The sequence below is a fragment of the Leucoraja erinacea genome, chromosome 4 (assembly GCF_028641065.1).
Source record: "Leucoraja erinacea ecotype New England chromosome 4, Leri_hhj_1, whole genome shotgun sequence".
NCBI lineage: Eukaryota > Metazoa > Chordata > Chondrichthyes > Rajiformes > Rajidae > Leucoraja > Leucoraja erinaceus.
In genome coordinates this window covers 97,586,394-97,610,105 of record NC_073380.1, presented here as the reverse complement: position 1 = coordinate 97,610,105, position 23,712 = coordinate 97,586,394, and the positions used below count along the sequence as shown (strand labels likewise).

The 23,712-nt window shown below is 39.8% G+C and overlaps 1 protein-coding gene across 5 annotated transcripts in view; it reads left to right on the top strand.

Annotated features, from left to right (window-relative positions):
• The window catches only part of LOC129696711 (arf-GAP with SH3 domain, ANK repeat and PH domain-containing protein 1-like), a 196,086-nt gene that overhangs the window by 144,107 nt on the left and 28,267 nt on the right, over positions 1-23,712 (top strand). For all 5 annotated transcript variants that reach the window (XM_055634834.1, XM_055634832.1, XM_055634835.1 and 2 more), the window contains 7 exons: positions 1,351-1,442; positions 5,883-6,069; positions 10,330-10,415; positions 12,438-12,553; positions 14,109-14,176; positions 18,340-18,447; positions 20,378-20,603. In XM_055634834.1, coding sequence (XP_055490809.1) covers positions 1,351-1,442; positions 5,883-6,069; positions 10,330-10,415; positions 12,438-12,553; positions 14,109-14,176; positions 18,340-18,447; positions 20,378-20,603 — 883 coding nt within the window. The remainder of the gene's footprint in view (positions 1-1,350; positions 1,443-5,882; positions 6,070-10,329; positions 10,416-12,437; positions 12,554-14,108; positions 14,177-18,339; positions 18,448-20,377; positions 20,604-23,712) is intronic.

The following is a 23,712-nucleotide window of genomic DNA, read 5'->3' as shown; positions in this document are numbered from 1 at the left end:
ACCACCTTATCTACAGTGAATAATCTATCTATACTCCTAGCTCCCTTTGCTGTGCAACACTCCCCAGGGCCCCACCATTCACTGTTAATGTCCTGCGCTGGATTTACTTCCCAAAATGCTACACCTCACACTTATCTACATTAAACTCCCTTAGCCATTGTTCATTCCACTTGCCCTGCTGATCAAGATTCTGCTGTAATTTTTGATAACCATCTTCACTGTCTACAATTCCACCTAGTTTAATGTCATCTGCAAACTTACTAATCATGCCTTTCACATTCCAATCTAATTAATTGCTATCGATGACAAAGCAATGGGCCCAGCACTGACCCCTGAGGCACCCCAGTAGTCATAGGCCTCTAGTCTGAAAAACATTTTTATTGATTAGCTTCAATCAGAGACAACAACAAATCAGCCTATAGGGAGGAGGTCCAGCACCTGGCAGCCTAGTGTGCCAATAATAACCTCGTCCTCAACTCCAAGAAGACGAAGGAAATCATTGTTGACTTCAGGAAGACCAGAGGTGGCAGACATACCCCCATCCACATAAACGGGACTGAGGTGGAGCGCGTCTCCAACTACAAATTCCTCAGGGTACACATCTCAGAGGATCTGTCCTGGTCCTTCAATATCACCAAATTGATCAAAAAGGCGCAGCAGAGCCTTTACTTTCTGAGGAGGCTTAAGAAAGCTCACCTGTTCCCCCAGATCCTGTCCAACTTCTACCGCTGTACCATCGAAAGCATCCTGACCACCTGCTTCACGGTATGGTACAGCAGCTGCACCGCAGCTGACAGGAAGGCACTGCAACGGGTGGTGAAAACCGCTCAGCACATCATCGGTGCCCTGCTCCCTGCCATGGATGCCCTCCACCGAAAACGGTGTCTGAGACGGGCCGGGAAAATCATCAAGGACCCCTCTCACCCTAACCATGGACTGTTTGCCCTCCTCCCATCAGGGAGGCAGTACAGGAGCCTCAGGTCTCGCACAAGCAGGCTGAGGAACAGCTTTTTCAATAACACCATTACACTGCTGAACTCAGAGTCCCATCGCTAGCTATCTTTAGACTCTCCCATTTGTATACAGTTATATGCCTATGTACCAGTTTTAATTCATCCACAATCCACACATTGTTAACCAGTATTTTTTATTTTTATTGTATGCTTATTTTGTATTTTTATTTTTACTTCTACTCTCTTGTACTATGACTATGACCAGACGCTAAACTGCATTTCGTTGTACCTATACTCGTATTTGTGCAATGACAATAAAGTTGAGTTGAATTGAATTGAATATACTTTTGAGAGAATAAATTGATCAAATAAATTGATACATTTGTTTTGCTTCTAGCTGGCCAAGAATGTAGGAAACACCAGTTTTAATGACATTTTGGAAGCCAGTATGCCGCACCCATCACCAAAGCCTATTCCTCATAGTGACATGTAAGTATATATATGTGAAAGATAAAGTAATTGAGAAACAATAAAAGATGATGATGGGGAGCATTCCTACTCTTTTACGTGTTCAGTACTTTGAGTTAAAGTATGTAATTGTTTTCAAATATGTTCCTCATGCCAGGGTGTTATGCTGTTAGTTTTTCTTTTTGTACCATTTTTCTTTGTATCAACTGGTCTAATTGGTACAGTATGCAAACATTGTGCAGAAACCTCATTGTCCTCCACTTTGGTGTGTCAGCAATAAAAAAAAACTTAATGGCCAAAAACCTCTTGGACTAATTATGGCTCGGGGGCCATGCCTAATCAAATGAGGCATTTAAAACATTTTCAGAATCAATATAAACAAGTATTTAAAAAAAATCAAAGTAATATATTTTTAGGTCATATAATACTTTTGAAAAATTACAAACATTGTTGTAAGCACAAATAGTTAAAAAATATATGTAATTTACCTCAGTCTTTCATCCCTACAGTCATAAAATAAATTCAAATGAATGAACTTGCAGATCCCGCACCAGGTCTTACCAGATGCAAAATTTGTAAGCAATGTTTCCAGTTCTCATGCTGGGGAATTCCAGCAAGGTCATCTGCAGCAAAATGGATGTCAAGTTATTGTTGTTTTAAAGTGATACAAACATAAGTGTAATTTTGCAATATTCCATTGCTTAGCGGATTTGACTACAGTTTCTCAGAATTGCCCATAATCTGGAATTCCAGGTCCCCAGTATGTTTTCCTATTAAAATGTACATGTCAAATTGATATGTTGTAGCTAACTTGATCTTTTCAGGATAGATTTGAAAGAGTTCAGTTATTTATATCAGTACTATTATTATTAGGTTAATTTTAGTTGCTGTTTTGAGCTGCTCTTAGAACTGAAACCTATGCATATTTAAAACCATATAACCATATAACAATTACAGCACGGAAACAGGCCATCTCGGCCCTACAAGTCCATGCCGAACAAATTTTTTCCCCTTAGTCCCACCTGCCTGCATTCGTACCATAACCCTCCATTCCCTTCTCATCCATATGCCTATCCAATTTATTTTTAAATGATACTAATGAACCTGCCTCCACCACTTCCACTGGGAGCTCATTCCACACCGCCACCACTCTCTGCGTAAAGAAGTTCCCCCTCATATTACCCCTAAACTTCTGTCCCTTAATTCTGAAGTCATGTCCTCTTGTTTGAAATATGTTTTCTTTCTGGCTAACCGTTGATGTACAGCAAAAGAGAAATTGTATGTGGCTTTTGGGAAGCCAGTGATTTTTCTTGGTTTTTGAGGTGTAAAGAGCAGCTCCTCAACAGTTCTAAATACCATTGAAGCTGTCAAAGAGTTGAATGCGGCTACACCTAGGAAATAAGTATATAATATTTTAACTTCGATTAATTTACAGGAGTTATTCCTGGATATTTTAAGAGGTCCTGTTCAGCACCACTGATCAGCAGGAGAGACTGTCAGGTGGAGCATGTTGTGGCTTGCAACGTGTGTAAGAGTGATTGTTACATTAACATTGTGTACCAGCAGTTCAAGTCAGTGTACCCATGTGCCCACAGCTGCCTCCATCAGATTGTGTTTGCAATACATGTCATCTCGGGGATGGTTATCTTATGCAGATTCTCAGCATAAATGGTGTCAAAACCTAAGGAATAGTAATTGATCCTGGGGAGTGTTCAATAATATGGGAATCATTTTTGAAGGTTCATCTGATCGTATGTCATTAATTTCACACATTGGCATAATTCTGTCTTGAAAATGTCATCATATTTCTGAGATGTGTTCAAGCAAACATATATTGTCAGTATTTTCAAGCTGGAATATATCTCCTTGATGAGAGTTTCTAAAACTTTATGGCACATACAATCCTGTGTCACTGCAATGCACTCCAGAAATTTGAATAGATTCTTCCTGAACTGATTGAACGTTGCATGCTTGACTTAATTGCATGGAAGCCACATGTGGGATGTTATTAAACCCTGTACACAATTAATTCTGGAGTATCCTGGGGAGAATTAGATCAAGTTGTCCCTAAGCAGCTATTGTTCAGTATTGCAGACGTATATTTGACAATAACACACACAGCCAGCAGCAAGGGGCTGCGTTTGGTGCCTTTTTGGAGTTGCTAGTGGAATGGGGGATTGGTGATTTGGCATGGGAGGTTGATGACAAACCAAAGTGATGGGATGTAACTACGGGGATTCCAGTCTACATTCAGTCGAAGGCTGATTAGTACTCTCCTTGTCACATCCACCTTTCACCATTGAGAGCCATCACATCCCCATCCCTTGCCCCAATGTATCAAATCAGGACGCTTACTAACCACCATGGTCACTATACTGCACCCTTCCTATGTTTCTCCTTGAATTTCTAAACTTGCCCGTATTCACAGGTGACGCATTTTTGCTATGATAGAATGCAATGCACTTTCATTTATGCAATTGGTAATGGTTGGCCCATAACCAAAATAGCCATTAGTGCATGTATACTACATTTTCCCAGCACACCCATTTATCTATTTCTTACCCGTCTAACTTCCTTTCATTTTTCATTTGCCATACATCTTCCAAGTGAGTACAGTAAGTGCAATTTCTAAAGTATATATTGCTTCATGAAGAGAGATGCAATCCTGGATAATATTTTACTACATGTGGCATAGTCTTGGCATGTAGATTGTAAAATAGACCTATCAAATCAAACTACTGCTGATATTTTTTCACGGGGATCCATCAAAATGACAGTTTAACAATAGAATAATGCTATATTAGCTCTAGAAGGAATGCTGCAGGTGAAATAAGAACTTGCTAACTGGCATGTGACATGAAGTATGTTGATATTACTCTATGCCTTCTCGGTACCTTGAATAATTATATTTCAATCTTTTATGTAGGTATGTTTTCAGTCTCATTGTGTTCTTTTCTGAAATCCAGAACACCATTGCACAATAAAGTGATTGTGCAGTGATATTCCAACTAAACCTGAATGGCTGATTTCATGTAGCCGGTGTTATAAACTAATGCAACTGACGTACATCGCTTAAATTGGCTTTCCTGCTTCCATCTTGATGAAAGTAACGATCTTTGCTAATTACTGGAAGTCTTTACATAAGGTTATTTGTTAGGCTCTCTTTCAAATATCAGCAAATACATTCTTGTTTGTATGCCTAGAACTTGCAAAAGTTGGTGCAACCACCATTCTGGAAAATTGTTTCCGAAATGTAATGCAATTGCTTCAGCCTCTTGATAGAAACATAGAAAATAGGTGCAGGAGGAGGCCATTCGGCCCTTCGAGCCATTCATTGTGATCATGGCTGATCATCCCCAATCAATAACCCATGCCTGCCTTCTCCCCATATCCCTTGATTCCACTAGCCCCTTGATTCCACTAGCCCCTAGAGCTCTATCTAGCTCTCTCTTAAATCCATGCAGTGATTTGGCCTCCACTGCCCTCTGTGACAGGGAATTCCACAAATTCACAACTCTGGGTGAAAAAGTTTTTTTCTCACCTTAGTCTTTAATGGCCTCTCCTTTATTCTAAGACTGTGGCCCCCTGTTTCTGGACTCACCCAACATTGGGAACATTTTTCCTGCATCTAGCTTATCCAGTCTTATATAATTTTATATGTTTATATAAGATTTCCCTTCATCCTTCTAAACTCCAGTGTATACAAGCCTAGTCTTTTCAATCTTTCCTCATATGACAGTCCCGCCATCCCAGGGATCAATCTTGTGAACCGACGCTGCACTGCCTCAATCACAAGGATGTCCTTCCTCAAATTAGGAGACCAAAACTGTACACAATACTCCAGAAGTGGTCTTACCAGAGCCCTATACAACTGCAGAAGAACCTATTTACTCCTATACTGAAATCCTCTTGCTATGAAGGCCACCATTCCATTAGCTTTCTTCACTGACAGCTGTACCTGCACGCCAACTTTCAGTGACTGGTGTACAAGGACACCCAGGTCTCGCATTTATCTGTATTATACTGCATCTGCCCACTCACTCAACCTGTCCAGATCACCCTGCAACCTCCTAACATCCTCTTCACAGTTCACACTGCCACCCAGCTTTGTGTTGTGTTTGATTGGAAAGAGGATTTAAAGCATAATGCATTAAGCATGGTTTGAATGTAAAACTCTGCGTATGGCCATTGCATCAACATTTTTTTTTCACAATAAACCTTTGAAGTGATCCATTGTACTCAAACCAGGGGAAATCTTGTCATTTTTTATCTAGTAGACAGTCTGAGCAGATCCTCATTAGAGATATTGTCAGCTCCATAATGCCTGCAATTGACAATTTCCCTTCAGATGCGACACAGTTAAATAGAATAGATACTGAAATAGAAAGCAGTTCTTGAGTGTTTCTTTTATCTCAAGAAAATCATGTTATTTAATTGCATCATTTTATTTTGTTGAAACAGGACTGCACGTAAAGAATACATCCATGCAAAATATGTAGATCATAAGTTTGCCAGAAGGTTATGCAACTCTTCTTCAGCTAAAGTGAATGAGTTGTTAGAATCCGTAAAATCCAGGGATTTACTTGCACTAATTCAAGTCTATGCAGAGGGAGTTGAACTTATGGAGCCATTACATGATCCTGGGCAGGTAAGAAAATTTAACATTGAATTCTTACGTAGCACCTCGTCCCGGTACATGGGCAGCTCAAACTCATTTCAGTCCTTATGAACGGTAGACATTTAGCCAGATAAACTAGAAAATCATTTGTATATTGACAAGCTAGGCTGGCGAGGTGTTCCAACTTCTCTGCCATACTTTGTATACAGGATTTAATACTATCCTGGACAGAGTTCCATCTCAATATTCCAATGACCACCTAACCCTAACCCTGATACCAAGGATGAGTGTGCGGAGCACTCTGATTGTAACGATTACTGCCATGAAATAAAAGTGCACTATATTCAGAGTTAATCAGAGACCTTTTCAATACTTCACTTTGCTCTTCAAGGGAATATTTTCTTTCCCAATTTCTTTCATTTTATCTGGCTCCTTGAAATATTAAAGCAGGTTTGTGGCAATAATTGTGCAAAATAACTTAAAGGAATCATTGTGTGCATAACACCAGTGACCGTATTTAAAATGTATTTCACTGGCTTTTAAAATGCTTTCCTGAGATTGCGAAGGGGGACAGATGAATCCATTTTTTCCTGTGATGCTGTTTGTAAAATAACCTGAATGCCAGAAATTAAACCTATTCCATAAATATTCTCAGTGGAAACAGTAATGAGATCAGTTTAATCTGTGGCCCCAGGCAACGCACCTGCTCCTTCTGCTCTTCACTGAACTCATCCAAAATGATTGAGAAGAGGGAAGTGTCCAATGAAACAATGCTGCATTTTGTTCACCTTACTTACCAATGGAGTGTCAAAAAACAGGTGTAGTTTGGGGAGAAGAAGAAGACAAATAGTTTAAAGAATTTTCAATTGTTGGGACATGTTTCCAGAACTTTAATGTTTTCATTGTCACCCTTAAAAGCTGAGAATCATTAGTTGCAGTTCAATCCTACCATTACCTCTGATCACCTATCGATCGCAGTTGTTGCAAGTATTACCTCGGTCTATACTGCATCGTAACTTGTTACTCAACTCATTTAATTGAAGTAGAGGTAAGTAAGGGAACCTCCTAGAGAGAAGTGCAGCAGCTGGAATTGAGGCTGACTCGGGGGTTATTGGTTATTGGTTATTCAAGGTTATTCAATAACCTTCATGGTTATTTTGAAGGTGGCCAATGAAACGTGCGTTTCAGCAGAACAGCACAATTTTCAGGGCACACAGTCCATTACATCGCGGCCTGCATATCTGACACAAAAAAGACAACGTATGTGCAACTACAATTTGCAACTGGAAATTTCTGATCCAATTTCCAGGTGGCAAAACTAAAATTTACCAACTTAGTTGTAACTAAACTAAGCTGCAACTAAATTGTTACAGTTGTTTTCCACCTGGGGTTGGGGTAAGGTAATTAACATTATCACGTGAATGGTAGTGAAATATATGCCTCTATATGTACACAATTCTAAGCCTGTATTTTTTTAGAATTTGTTCTTCTTCCACAGTATTCCCCATTAGCTTCCCTCCTTTTATAGAACATTGTGAAACAGGCCCAAATAATATTGATACTTCTCCTTGCGTTATAATACTTGAAACCCCACTTGCAGAGAAACGTTCTGCGTGATCTTGGCCTGCCTTCACCTTGGTACATCTGGACTATGATCTTGCTGTCTATCCTAGTTTTGGATAATGGGTGAGGATTCTGCAGTCAGCTGTGGGCAAAATGCAGTATGACTGCATTTAGTAATTTTAAAGCAATCTCCTTTATATACAGGGGTACAGCTTCAGGGGAGACAGGGTGAGGGAAAAATAGGAAGGGGGGTTGCATTGTTGGTTAAGGAGCATGTCACGTTAGTGGTCAGGGCTGACATTATGGATGGTTCATCTAGTGAGGCTATGTTGGTGGAGCTGAGGAACAAGAAAGGAAGAATCAACTTGTTGGCGGTGTACTACAGACCCCTGAATAGTCAACGGGAATTAGAAGAACAAATATGCCAGGAAATTGCAGACAGCTGCAGGTCAAATAAGGTTATTGTAGTAGGGGATTCTAACTTTCCCAATATTGACTGGGAAAATCATAATGTGAAGGGTTCAAATTGGGTGCAATTCCTCAAAAGTGTTCAGGAGAGTTTTCTCGAGCAGTATGTAGAGACCCCCACACATGAGAGGGCAACACTGGATCTAGTATTGGGAAGAGCAAGTTAATGAAGTGTTTGTGGAGGAGCCTTTTGGGACTAGTGACCACGATTAGGTTTAAGATAGTTATGGTTTCGGGACGGCGGGCCCACGTGTTAAAATGCTCAACTGGGTTAAGGCCAACTTTGACGGTATGAGAGAAGGTCTTGCTCAAGTTGACTGGAGCAGGTTTTTTGAGGGGAAAGGAATATTGGCCAAGTAGGATGATATTAAAAGTGTGCTGCCAAAAGCTCAGGATACGTACGTCCCCGTTTGAGTGAAAGGCAAAGCAGGCAAACGTAAGGAAGCTTGGCTGACGAAGGAAATTGAGGCATTGGTGAAAAACAAGAATGATGCATGGGACAGGTATAAGCAGCTGGGATCGAGTGCATCCCTGGAAGAGTTTTTGGAACTAGAGGAGTAAACTGAAAAAGGTGATCAGAAGGGCAAAAAGGGGCCAGGGGATAGCTCTGACGGGTAGCATTAAAGACAATCCCAAAAGATTTTATAAATACACAAGGGGGAAAAGGGTAACTAGAGAGAGAGTGGGACCTCAGGAATCAAAGCGGTCACCTCTGTGTGGAGGCACAGGAGGTGGGCAAAGTCCTCAATAAGTATTTCTCCTCTGTACCAAGGAGAAAGACAGTAGGACAGAAGAACTTGGGGCAATCACTGGAAATGTCTTGTGAGCAGTCAGTGTTATCATCAAAGAAGTACTGAAGGTACTATCATGTATGAAGGTTGACAAATCTCCAGGGCTTGATCAGATATATCCGAGGACATTGTGGGAAACCAGAGAAGAAATTGCAGGAGCCCTGGCTGAAATTTACGAGTTGTCCTTTAATACAGGAAAGATGCCGGAAGACTAGAGGGTGGCAAATGTTGTGCCTCTTTTCAAGGAGGGCTGCAGGGAAAATGCTGGGAACTAAGGCCAGTGAGCTTAAACATCTGAAAGTTAATAGAGACTATTCTGAGGGATAGGTTATACGGGCATGCGCTGATTTGGGGGAGTCAGCATGGTTTTGTACGTGGGAGGTCGTGTCTCACAAATCTCATTGATTATTTTGAAGACGTGATCAAAAAGGTCGATGAGGGCAGTGCTGTAGATGTTGTATACGTAGATTTCAGTAAGTTTACACATGGTAGGCTGCTTTGGAAGGTTAGATCGCATGGGATCAAAGGAGAGATAGCTAAATGGATAGTAAATTGGCTCCATGGAAGGAAGCAGAGGGTGATGGTGGAAGGTGGCTTTTCAGACTGGAGGCCTGTGACTAGTGGTGTGTCTTAGGGTTCGGTGCTGGGACCGTTACTGCTTGTCATTTACATCAATGATTTGGATGAGAACATACAGGGCAAGATTGGAAAGTTTGCTGATGATACAAAAGTGTGTGGTTTTGCAGATAGTAAAGATGATTGTGAAAGATTGCAGCAGGATCTGGATCGATTGGCCAGGTGGGCTGAGAAATGTTTGATGGAATTTAATACAGAGAAGTGTGAGGTGTTGTATTTTGGGAAGTCTTGCAAAGGCAGGCGGTACACAGTGAATGGTAGGCCTCTGGGGAGGGTTGTAGAGCAGAGAGATCTAGGAGTGCATGTGCATGGTTCCTTGAAGGCCGAGTCGCAGGTAGATAAGGTGGTCAAAAAGGCTTTTGGCACATTGGCCTTCATCAGTCAGAGTATAGAAGTTGGCAGGTCATGTTGCAGTTGTATAAGACGTTGGTGAGACTGCATTTAGAATATTGTGTTCAGTTCTGGGCATGGAGTTTTAAAATCCGGATTACGAAAATGGGATGGGGGGGGATCGTCCCCCACTTCTCAATACGGGGGGGATTTGCATGGCAGTAACTTGAGCTGAGTATACCATTGTAAACTACCCGCAGCAACATATTTGGTGATTTTACAAAAATATTTTTTAAATTTAAATAATTGAACAACGTCACTAATCATTGATTTCCTTAAGTGTGCCTTAATACAAAATGCCATGGCTCATGGAGGAACAGTGAGTCACTATCAGGAACTTGTGGGATTTCTATTTTGATCCATGCATTGGAGCCTGGAGCCAGTTGTCAGTGGAAGCATTTTGAAATGCACATTATTAATGTGAATCATTATTTTCAAATAGGAGCCAGGAGAAACAGTGCTTCATTTAGCAGTACGAACTGCTGACCGGACTTCACTCCACCTGGTTGACTTTCTTGTACAGAACAGGTAGGAAATAATTTGGTAGTTAAATTCAAAGCTTTCTCATAAAGGAACATTAAAAGTAAAAGCAGGAGTAATAAAATTCAATAATAATCTTAATTCTTAATTCCACTGAAGTAAATAAATCGACCTCAGCCTTTCATGTGGCCCACCCCAAGAATCACTCATGAATCTTCCCCTTACTGCCTCATGGAAAATATATACTTATATTCTTTAAGCACACCACAACTGTGTGTAATATTCCAGTTGTGAGTAGCAGCAAAGTTTGCTCTATTTCTATACATCATCCATTTTATAATAAAACATGCCACTCCATGTGCCTTCCTAAATTACCCGCTGTACCCGCATGCTAACTTTATGTACCAAAGTGGGTAACTTCAGAAACCCCCTTGTTATACCCCATCTGCAATCTTTTTGCTTATTCACTTTACATTTTTTAACTGCATTTGAAGACTTTCTGTGTCATTCTCACAATGTAATTTCCCACTGTAAATCATCAGTAAATTTGCTAAACTTTATGTACCAAAGTGGGTAACTTCAGAAACCCCCTTGTTATACCCCATCTGCAATCTTTTTGCTTATTCACGTTACATTTTTTAACTGCATTTGAAGACTTTCTGTGTCATTCTCACAATGTAATTTCCCACTGTAAATCATCAGTAAATTTGGATATAATGCACTTGGTGCCTTGACCTTAGTCATTACTATGAATTGTGAATAAATGAGGTTCAAGGATTGAATGATTGATATGACATCCCACTTGTTGCAGCTTGCCAAACCTGAAAATTAACTATTCATGTATTTGTTTCCTCTCAGTTAACAAATCTCCTATCCATGTTAATATATGACCTTTGATACCATGAGCTCTTGTTCAGCAACCCTAATCCTAGCTCCAATGCATGGCATGTTATCACATATCTTTTAGAAATCCAACTCTAGCATATATAGTGGTTTCCAATGTTCCAACCAGCTGTTACAACCTCAATCAACAGTCAATTCTCTAAATTTGTTACACAAACTGAAACTTCAGTTTGGGCGATCCAAGTCCCCGTAGCCGACGATCGAACCCCTGTCGGGGTGATCAAACTCTCCTGCTTCTGGGCGGTTAAAACTCTCTCCGCAGCATGGAGCTCCCGAGCCGGCCTCTTCTCACCAGAGACCGAGGGTTTTACGATGTTAAAGTCCATAGGCCCTGCGTGATTGGAGCTTCGATCCCCGGCAAAGGGATAGCTAGCTCCGCAATGTTAAAGTTCCGCAGACCCCTCGCTGCTTGTAGTGCCGGGTCAGTCTCCTAGAAAGGCCGCCAACTCCACAATGTTAGGCCGCAGTGGGGACAGAGGTACGATACGGAAAAAAATTGCATCTCCGTCCAAGTAAGAGATTGGAGAAAAAAAAGTTTCCCTCAACTCTCCCATACCCCCCACATAAAACAAACCAAGGAACACTAAAACATACTTTTAACATATACTAAAAATTTAAAACAAAGGAGAAAGGACAGACAGACTGTTGGCGAGGCAGCTGCTGCTGGTGGCGCCACCTGCCCATATGCTACATTTATTTTACGACTATTTCACAAATGAAATCAAGAGAAGAATTGTATTCGAGTAAAACCAGTCTTAGACTAACAAAATAACACTGAAGCAGTCGTGTGTTTCCAACAGGCAATACAAAAAGCTACCAACAATCTATTTTGAAAACATTTGCAACTGACTTGGGAAATTATTATCATGTATTTATCTATCTATATACTTTCAAAACTCTGTGTGTGTGTGTGTGTGTGTGTGTGTGTGTAATTTTTACATCTTTTGGTAGAAATTTTCCTTATGATTTCAAAAATCCACTCCTCTATAAATTTGGTGAATTATTTCCCGATATATTTACTACAATTTATCACCAAACTGACATTTTTTAAAGAATATATAGGCTGCCCAGCTGCTAACCTCACAATGCCTTTCCTCGTGGCCCAATTTTAATATAGTTCATACCCATTTGGATAAATAAAAATAATATCCTTTTTTTCTTGTACAGTGGCAATCTGGATAAACAGACCACAAAAGGAAACACAGTTGTACATTACTGTTGCATGTTGGATAAAGTGGAATGCTTAAAGTTGATTCTTCGGGGCAAACCAAGCTTAAATCTAGGTGAGTGTTTTTAAATGCTTGACTATCAGTAGTCACCTGGAAATGAGTCACTTCAGCATTCAGTCCACATCATGGAGAATTAAAGGCAGCTCATAGTAATATTATTATTGCAATATGTAAAAACACATATCTAAAACATAACGGATCAATAAAATAATATTTCTTACTCTTCCGGTCAACCTATTTCATTCATTCTCTGTACATTTATATCTTAATTAATGAACTGCAGTGTTTATCTTTTGTATTTATTCCATCTATTTTGCAGATGTTTGGTAAAAAAAGTATTTTAATTGGGCCTAGGCACCATCTAACAGTTTTTACACTAATTGCAAGTTCAGATATGGTAGGTTGTCAAACTGGCCGATCACAAGGATCAACAGGTCCCAGATAGTCAGGATTGAAAATGTTTCGAGCTGTATTTTTCGTTAATTATTTCTCCCTTCCTACTTTCTGCTCTCTCTCCTTTTGATTTATGTATTTTAGACAGCTTCAGCGTATACCATGAAGAAATAGGAAGAGCCACATGAGCATTATTTCTTACATCGTCATATTCATGTGTCAGAACTTTATTGTGGGGAATCACATCTGGTTATTCTTTCCCACGCCTCCAGTACAAAAGGTGTCTTTGAAAAATGATTCAGAATATGTAAAAATCTTGTGAAATTTGGCATTTTTAAAGCTTTAATCGCAAATAACGTGTCAAATATAGGATGAAATCTTCATTGAGGCTGGTCTCTGCTAGTTGAGCCTTTTTTACACTTTTAATCAGTAAAGAGTCGAGAATAAGTCGAGAAATAAAGCATGAAATGTTCAGGTAAGGTGATCCCGGCCTCGTCGGGAAAAATGTGAATCGGAATATGTAAAAATGTAATCGTTACCGCGTAGTGTTTTTGCGAAGATGTAAAGACAACCACATATACACGTATACTCACGTACAAGATCAGACTTTTAATAAGTATATGATATAGATAGATAGATTCTTTGAAGATAATTGGTATGTTTAATGAAAGGATGCTTTCAAAATGTTTTGCCAGTGAAAATAGGCAACTTGTGTGGGAAACGCAACCAATCCCAGTTGAAGATTTGTGGAGGATGGAGCACTATGAGATTAAAGTTTATTTACATTTATGAGAAAGTAACAGAATAATGCCACGACTGCCAGCAAAACCGATAAATGAAAGTGTTAGTGGAAATGGCTATCGCACTAAAGGAAATATATATTTCAGGTCTTTTGGTATGGAATGAATAAATTGAGATAATGACTAATTCAACTACTGTTATTTAGATGGGGTTTTTTATCTGGCCCACAAATCAGTCAAATTGTGATAGACCAGGTAGATTACCACAAATTGTATATGATCTTAATTTCAGAGATAAACCAAAATAATGAATGATAGTTAATTTTAATAGTACAGTGGTAAACCTATCATCACTATTATTAATAACATTGTTTTTCTATACAGCAGTTTTGTAAGGGAAAAAAAATGTATCGGCAAGTTAATGTTTATTTCCAAAAATGTACTTTAAATTTACACTAGCTATAATTTTATTACAGTAAACCAGAGTGGTGAGACAGCTCTTGATGTAGCGAGAAGATTGAAGCGGGCACAATGTGAAGAACTGGTAAGAAAGACGCAGGGTACTGATTTTGGATGATCAGGCATGATCATATTGAATGGCTCAAAGGGCCGAATGGCCTACTCCTGCACCTCTTTTCTATGTTTCTAAAGTAGGTGGCAGTGTAGATAACGAAGATAGCTGAAAAAATCTGCATCAGGATTTTGATCGGTTGGGCTGAGGAACGATTGATGAAGTTTAATACAGATTAGTTCATGGTCAATGGCAGGGTTCTGGGGAGTGTTGCAGAGTAGAGGGATCCAGGCGTGCAGATACATAGGTTCTTGAAAATGACGTCAGAGGTAGATAGGTTGGTCAAGAAGGTTTTTGTCACATTGGCCTCCATCAGTCAGAGTATTTAGTGTAGAAGTTGAGAGGTTATGTTATAGTTGTACAGGACATTGGTGAGACCATGTTGAGAGTATTGTGTTCAGTTTTGGTCACCCTGTTGTAGTTAAACTGGAAAGGGTGCAGAGAAGATTAATGAGGATGTGGCCAGGACTTGAGGGTCTGAGTTACAGGGGGAGAGTGAGCAGGCTAAGACTTTATTACTTGGAGCTCAGGAGGATGAGGGATGATCTTATAGAGGTATATGAGATCATGAGAGGAATAGATAGGGTCAATGCACAGACTTTTACCCAAAGTAGGGGAATCAAGAACCAGAGGACGTAGGTTTAAGGTGAGTGGGGAAAGCTTTAACAGAAACTTAGGGTCAACTTTTTTTTTACACAAAGGGTGATAGGTATATAAAACGAGCTGCGAGAGGAGGTAGTTGAGGCAGTTACAATCACAACTGTTTGAAGACAGAGGAGATTTACTAGAATGTTGCCTGGGTTTCAGCACCTAAGTTACAGAGAAAGGTTGATCAAGTTAGGTCTTTATTCTTTGGAGCGCAGAAGGTTAAGGGAGGACTTGATAGAAATCTTTAAAATTATGAGAGGAATAGACAGAGTTGACGTGGATAAGCTTTATCCATTGAGAGTAGGGAAGATTCAAACAAGAGGACATGATTTGAGAATTAAGGGACAAAAGTTTAGGGGTAACATGAGGGGGGACTTCTTTACTCAGATAGTGGTAGCTGTGTGGAATGAGCTTCCAGTGGAAGTGGTCGAGGCAGGTTCGATTTTATTATTTAAAAATAAATTTGATGGGTATATGGATGGGAAAGGAATGGAGGGTTATGGTCTGAGTGCAGGTAGATGGGACTAGGGGAGAATAAGTGTTCGGCACGGACTAGGAGGGCCGAGATGGCCTGTTTCCGTGCTGTAATTGTTATATGGTTATATGGACAGGTACATGGATAGGATAGGATCAGAAAGATATGTGTCAAACGCAAGCAGTTAGGACTAGTGTAGATGGGGCATGATGATTGATGGGGCACATTGGGCTGAAGGGCTTGTTTCCACACTGTAAAACTGTGATTCTCTGAAGTGATTTGTTTTGTTGCATTCATTCTGGTCCATATAATTCATCGTCCTGTGCTAAATTTGTGATTTTGTGACATGAATATTAATAATATAAATATTCTTTGCCTTGTACATTGGCCATGTTATTGATATTCTTTAAAACACAGTTCCCTCCCTGCCCCATTAGTTTTCTTCAGGTTTTAAAGCTCTTCAAATATGTTGCCCTGACATAATATTTGGTTATAGTTATTTACAATTGTTGCACACATATATGGTCTCAAATGAATGCAGATATGTTGCAACCAACAGACTTGTATACATTAAAATCAGAAAAGGCTGGAAAAACTCAGGTCAGGTAGCATCTGTGCAAAGAATTGAATTGAATAACCTTTAATAATCATTTACAGGAAATTACAGTGCCACAACAGCTTCAAGACAGACATAACACCACACATTTCCTCAGATAGCTTCAATACTTAATAAGTTAAAATACAATGAATGAATACTAAAAAAATCCAAAATTATTTTGTGCATCATAAAACCTTATAGCAGCTGGTATACAAGACTTCCTATATCTCTCCGTTTTGCACATTGGTGCAATCAGTCTCTGACTGAAGATGCTGCTCTTGATCACCTTCAGGGCGTGGAGTGGTTGAGTGGGGTTGGTCATTATTGAACCTAGTTTGTTCAGAGTTCTGGCCTCTGCCACCTGCTGGAGAAGCAGTCAATGTCTCAGACCTGGGACCCTTATTGAACCTACAATGTAATATGTCATTACACCAATGTACTATAACATTAGTAACATTAGTGCATTAGGACAAACCAAGAATCTGCATGGTAGGCAGCTCTGGAAGGTTTGATTGCATGGGATCCAAGGAGAGATAGCTGAATGGGTAGAAAGTTGACTTCCTGGAAGAAAGCAGAGGGTTGCTTCTCTGACTGAAGGCCTGTGACTGATGGTGTGCCTCAGGGTTTGGTGCTGGGCCTGTTACTGTTTTTCATCTACATCAATGATTTGTGTGAACATACACGGCAAGATTTGCAAGTTTTCGGATGATACAAAAGTGGGTGGTTTTGCAGATAGTGAAGGTGGTTGGGAAAGATTGCAGTAGGATCCTGATCGAATGGCCAGGTGGGCTGAAGAATAGTTGATGGAATTAAATATAGAGAAATATGAGGTGTTGCATTTTGGGAAGTCCAACATGGGTAGGATCTGCACAGTGAATAGCAGGTCTCTGGGGAGTGTTATAGAGCAGTGGGAACTAGAAGTGTTGGTGCATGGTTCCTTGAAGGTGGAGTTGCAGGTAGGTAAGGTGGTCAAAAAGGCATTTGGCACATTGGTCGCCTTCAGTCAGTATTATTAAAGAAGCTGGGAGGTCATGTTACAGTTGTATAAGATGTTGGTGAGGCCGCATTTATAGTATTGTGTTCAGTTCTGGGCACCTTGTTTTGGGAAAGATGTTATAAAGCTGGAAAGGGTAGAGAGAAGATTTACAAGGATGTTGTCAGGGCTAGAGGGTCTGAGCTAAAGGGAGAGGTTGAGTTGGCTGCAAATATTCCTTGGAATCTGAAGGGTAACCTGTTCACACAAAGGGTGGCGACTGTATGGAACAAGCTGCCAGAGGAGGTAGTTGCGGCAGGGACTATCCCAACATTTAAGAAACAGTTAGTTCATAGATAGTTCAGGTTTAGAGGGATATGGACCAAACGCGGGCAGGTGGGACTAGTGTAGCTGGGACATATTGGCCGGTGTGGGCAAGTTGGGCCGAAGGGCCAGTTTCCACACTTTCACTCTATGACTCTATCTGCGCAGCTCTGTTGGGAAATATATTCACAGGCATCTTTAACCTCTCCCAGTTGCATTCTGAGCTCCCCTCCTGCTTTAAGATTATCACTGTCATCCCAGTGCCTAAGAAAAGTATGATAGCACAACTATCATCCAAAGTCTCTGACAACCATAATCAAGAAGTGCTTTGAGAGACTGGTGTGTTTGCCGACTGTCTTAAATAATCTTTCCCCCCTAAATAAAGGGACTGTCCCACTTACGCAACATTTTCGGCGACTGCCGGCACCCGTCAAAGGTTGCCGAAAATTTTCAACATGTACAAAATTCAGCAGAGACCAGAAAGACGCTACGACTCTTTGGGTGACTAGGAGACCTCTCATGAGTTGCGGATGTCACCAGGGGGCATGTCGACAGGGGGGTCGCCTGTATGGTCGTGAGAGGTCGCCAAGGGTCGCCTGTATGGTCCTGAGAAGTCTCCTAGTCACCCAAAGAGTCGTAGCATCTTTCTGGTCGCCACTGAATTTTCAACATGTTGAAAATTTTCGGCGATTTATGATGGGTGCCAGCAGTCGCCGAAAAGTTTGCGTAAGTGGGACAGGCCCTCAAGATTAATTTTGATGTGTATCAACCTAAATTTAGAGAATGGAATGCATTTGTAAATTATACCAATGATTTGTATAAAAGGTTTCACAAAAGAGAATATCTTGATATCTAATTGATACTAATTTTTTGAAATGTGTAAACTACTTTAAATGACATGTTAATATATCACATTCCTTTTTAGGTTTGCTTTCTTCACCTAATGGACTACCAAACAATCTTAAAAAGGAATGTGGTGTATTTGTTCTTGAAATAATCTTGCTTTTTCTTCCTCTGGAAAAAAAAAAAAATTTAAATGTTAAATATTCAAATTCACATGTTGACTGAAATCACATTACATGCATGTTTTGATGTTTGATATTTTACATTGGTTTCAGATCGGTCAAGCTGCTTTAGGAAAAGTTAATCCTCATGTTCATGTGGAATATGAATGGCAGTTACGACAAGAAGAGATTGATGAAAGTGATGATGATTTGGATGAAAAGGTAAGACATAGAATGTGCAACACAAATGTAATTATCTTTGTGTAGCAAATCTCAATTGGGCGACAAGCTGGTCAGCGATGATCTCGATCAACAATGCATATCCACCGGATTACCATAATGCCATTTAAGCCCATTGAGAACAGGCTGATAAAGCATCACCTCGGCATATCCACATCCCCACCCCCCCCCTCCCTTCGCATATCCTAATAGCTTTGTTCCAAGCATAACGGTGGTAAAAGTCACATCTGCGTTCACAAGGGGAGACTCAGAAAGCAGCCAGCCTGAATGGAGTCCTTGGACAGGTACTGAAATTGTGTACTAATCAACTTGCCACAGTCTTCACTGATATCTTCAACCTCTCATTTCAACAATCTTCCGTCCCCCATCTACTTTTAAGAAAGCCTCCATCATTTCAGTCCCCAAGAAAAGTAGTGAACTGTCTCAATGATATTTCCCAGTAGCTCTGTAATTGACTATAATGGAGTGCTTTGAAAGGTTGGTAATGGCCCGCAATAGCGCTGATCTTCCGGACATTCTAGATCATTTAAGATGGCATACAAGAACAATAGTTGAATGGGGAAAGCCATCTCCCTTGCACTGCATTCTGCCCTAATATAATGACAATATAAACGCCCTGTGTCAGGATGGTATTCATTGACTATAACAGCCTTCAAAAACTGAATATCAAATAAGCTCATCCTTAAATCTCTGAACCGTGGCCATGAGGCCTCCATCTGCAACTGGCTTCTGGGCTTCCTGATCTCAGTTAGAATTGCTCGTAACATTTCCTCCACCCTGACCCTCAACACGGGTGCCTTCAGGGTTGTGTGCTCGGTTCCTTGTTCGACTTCCATGACAGTGTAGCCAAGTACAATGCCAACTCCATCCTTAAGTTCGTCCATGTTGTTGATCAATGTTGTTGATCAAAACTACAACAATGAAAAGAAGTATGGAAAAGAGATTGAGAACATGGTGTCTGAACAACAACCTAGCCATTAACATCACAAAGACATTTAATATACAATAAATCGACTGATTTCAATTGTGACTATAGTGAATTGTAATTATTTATCTAAACTGTCTGCTCCATCCACCTGAGTTGATAGAGGAGTTTGATTATATTGTCTGGGCTTGATCCAGTAAAGGAAAGTGGGTTATGAAAATTGAACCTTGGTTTCAGAATTTGGATATCTTTTTTCCACATAAAGTAATAAAATGGATATATATTTTGAGTGCTATAAAGACCACGTGTTAATATCAGAATCAGTACTCGAGAAATGCATCCAGAGAAAGCTCTTGAAATGCACTTAAGATTGTGCAAAGGGACATGATTTGCATATTATAGGTATGATAGTATATACTTCAATATAATATTTCTAGGGGGACAGTGTTGTAATGGCTGTTAACACTTGGAATACTGTGTACAGTTCTGGTGCCACATTATATGAAGGACATGATTGCACTGGAGAGGATGAAGAGGAGATTTTCCAAGATGCTGCCTTGGATGGCGCGTTTCAGTTATGAATTCAGAATGAAAAAACTATTTTCCTTTGAGTTGAGGAGGCATATGGTGAATAGTAGGAAATCTTTCATCATAACAGTAGTGTCTAAAACTAGAGGGGTGTAATTTTGGGTTAAGTGATAATAGGTTTAGAAGGGACCCAAGGTAGAATTTTTGTAACAAAGGGTGCTTAGAATATTGCCCAAGGGGCTGATGGAGGCAGTTACTCTCACTACATTTTAAGAAGTAGCTAGATGATCACTTGTATCTCCAAGGCATCTGGACCAATTGCTGGTCATTGTGGTTAGTAATAGATATGATGCTGGCATGGATATGATGCCAAAGGGCCTATTTCTGTGCTCCATGACTATGATTAATCCTAGATTTGGAGTTCAGTTGAATTTACTCTTTATTTTTCTGTTTCATTAGACAAGTCCAATAAAAAAAGAGCGTTCTCCAAGACCTCAGAGTTTTTGCCATTCTTCCAGTCTTTCTCCACAAGATAAGCTAATGATTCCAGGACTTGGCATTGCAAGGGAAAAGCAGCGACTATCCTATGGGGCATTTAGTAATCAACTATATGGAAGTAGCACTGATTCTCCAACATCACCAGCCGTTGATGCCCCTCCTCTGCCTCCCAGGAATCCAAGCAAAGGTTGGTGTTTTTTATAAAAGATATTTTCTGGCTATTGTGTGAATAATGATTTGTATATTTAACTGTTGATTCAAATTGGATATGTTCATTCAATAATACAGAACCGGTGACTCTTATGGTGCTATTTTCCCCCATTATCATGCTATATGCCTTTGCTATATTTCTAATTCTGCATTAAACATTGATTATAATTCTTCCCTTTGCTGTTTAACACAAAAACTTGAAACATTTGACAGTGGCTGAATTTCCAAATTCAAAAATGTAATGGTAAGTAACATTGTAAGATTCAAATAGGAAGTGTTAACTTTCTGTTTTGTCATTGATCATATTTATCTTTCCAAAAATGGATTATGAACATGATAATATAATAGTAATACTTATTATCCGTTATTATGTTTTTTACTGAGGTTACTGTACATGTCAAGCCGGTTTTATTCGTCTAAGGTTACTGAACATGTATTGCTGTAGCAGAGTAAAAATAAAGGTTTGTTAAATGGTGCATAAAATGACCTATTTCCCCTCGGTAATAGTATTATCGAGGGGAAAATAGCACTGAATTGAATGAGAATTTTGAGGTATCCACCCTTATCAGACATTTTGCAGATCAGTTAAAATTTTACACGTGAGCTATTGTTTTCCAATTATACAACAAAATAAGGTAATCTCCAATAAATAATTGAACCTCATGCCATGTGCTAATCAGACTTTTTGCATGACCTTAGTAATTATCCATTGTTCTTTCAGCATGCATTTCTGCATCACTCATTCTATTGCATTGCATGACTTCTGTTGACTCGTTTCAAACATTAATATCAAACATTTAACACACAAATTACCTGATATTATCCCCAAAATTGTCTTTTTAAAACCTTTTTTATAAAAAAGAAAGAAATAATTCAAACATGTTAAATATTTGTAATCACAAAGTGAACCACCAGATGGAGCTTGCTTTCCGTAATTCAAACTACCATATTTCTGTGGGAATATTGGCAGTCAGGAAGAAATTGGCTTTGGGGGTAATGCTTTCTCAGAATGGTCAATTTTCCTTCAGCATTACCTTTTGAGAACCGGAAGGCAGGTTGATGGTGCTCCTGCAACATTTTCATACCCTGTTGCAATCGGCCAAGAGTGTCCTCATTTCCCATTGCCAGCATGAGTCTATAAGAGAAATAATCACCGTGACAATGAAGGGAAGACACCATCAGTTAAATGATTACTGTTGGACCTGAGATGTCAGCTGATGGCATTTGCACTTCTGAATTAGTAAATTGAGTCTAATTTCCAGTACTGGGACGTATGCTTGTTGTACATTTTAGACAAAGTTTCACATGTCTGTAAAGTTGCCATGAAAGATGCCATAGGACAACAAAAAAAAGTGTTTTTGAGATCCCTGGTGCCCCGACTAATAACTATACATCAATTAAAATTGCCTTTAAGCTATTTGGCCAAAGTCATTTTGAACTCCGTTATCAGCTGTTCGTACAACCTTGCTGTATTTCTTGTTTGAAACGAGAACCAGCCCTTCAAAAGTACTTAATTAGCATTAAGGTGCTTTGGGTCTCCCTGATAGGGATGTGAAAGATACTATATTGATGGAAATGGTTTTGCTCTTTATGAATGTGGCTTGTCATTAGGGGAAATACTTGTATGTAGCGTACACTGAGTTGTGCGTTAAACATAGAAAAACATAGAAACATAGAAATTAGGTGCAGGAGTAGGCCATTCGGCCCTTCGAGCCTGCACCGTCATTCAATATGATCATGGCTGATCATCCAACTCGGTATCCCATACCTGCCTTCTCTCCATACCCTCTGATCCCCTTAGCCACAAGGGCCACATCTAACTCCCTCTTAAATATAGCCAATGAACTGGCATCAACTACCCTCTGTGGCAGAGAGTTCCAGAGATTCACCACTCTCTGTGTGAAAAAAGTTCTCCTCATCTCGGTTTTAAAGGATTTCCCCCTTATCCTTAAGCTGTGACCCCTTGTCCTGGACTTCCCCAACATCGGGAACAATCTTCCTGCATCTAGCCTGTCCAACCCCTTAAGAATTTTGTAAGTTTCTATAAGATCCCCTCTCAATCTCCTAAATTCTAGAGAGTATATTAAAGAATGAGGCAGACACAAAGTTTGTCCAAAATACTGGTTCTTTATTCTACATTAACTCTCCTCACTCACCAACATTGTGCGCGCGTGCGATTAACCCTTAAATACTCCCCAGGGGCACTCCTGACCAAACCGTGATCCCTATCCTTCGTCACCGGGGCAGGTGACCCCCCCCCCCCCCCAAGAGCCGAAGGTTATGTACAGTGCGTGGCCCATCACCCAGTGCCGCCACATGTAAATGTTTCTATTGAGAAAGGAGTGAGGTAAAAATCTCTCCCTGTTGATTGCAAGATAGAGCTGTCCGAGTTATAGGTGGAACAATGAACCTTAACCAATTTACAATTTTTGAATTACTTTGGAATAACCTAGGTAATATATTCATTACCTATTTAAGCTAATGAAGTTGTTCCTCTTGTGCCACAAAAGCCTCTTGAGCACAACAATAACAAAATGGCACTATTGAGTGTTAAATTGCAGTATTCTAAAAATATTTAATTAAATTAGTTAAAATGTTAGTTTCATCTTGTGCGTTTAAATTGAATAGCATTTAAATTTCTGGTTCGGTAGTATTGTTCATTCTTTTGTAATAATTTAGTCCCAAACTAGAACTACCATTTTAAAATGCCTGTGGCCTGTAAACTTTTACAGTTTAAGTTATGCATGTAATTTAGCTTTTCTGGAAAAGGCATGAAAGTTGATGGCGCATAAAATCTCTTAGATTATGAGACCATTGCATGATCGGAGGCTTCCAGCAGGGAGTCACATTTGCAAGATGCATGGATGGGAAATTTAAAGCTAGAATGTTATAGCCCTTTCTCTCACTGGCAGTTGTTTCTTGATGAGATGTAGTATTTCTATATTTTGATGTAAGGGAGAGATTTTTACATTTAATCGCCATTCACAGCGTACTCTGCATATGCCTTATCAGTGATTTCAGCCAACAAGTGACTTAATGTGTATAACAGCAGATACATATCATGCCTAGGCTAAAGCATTGTATAT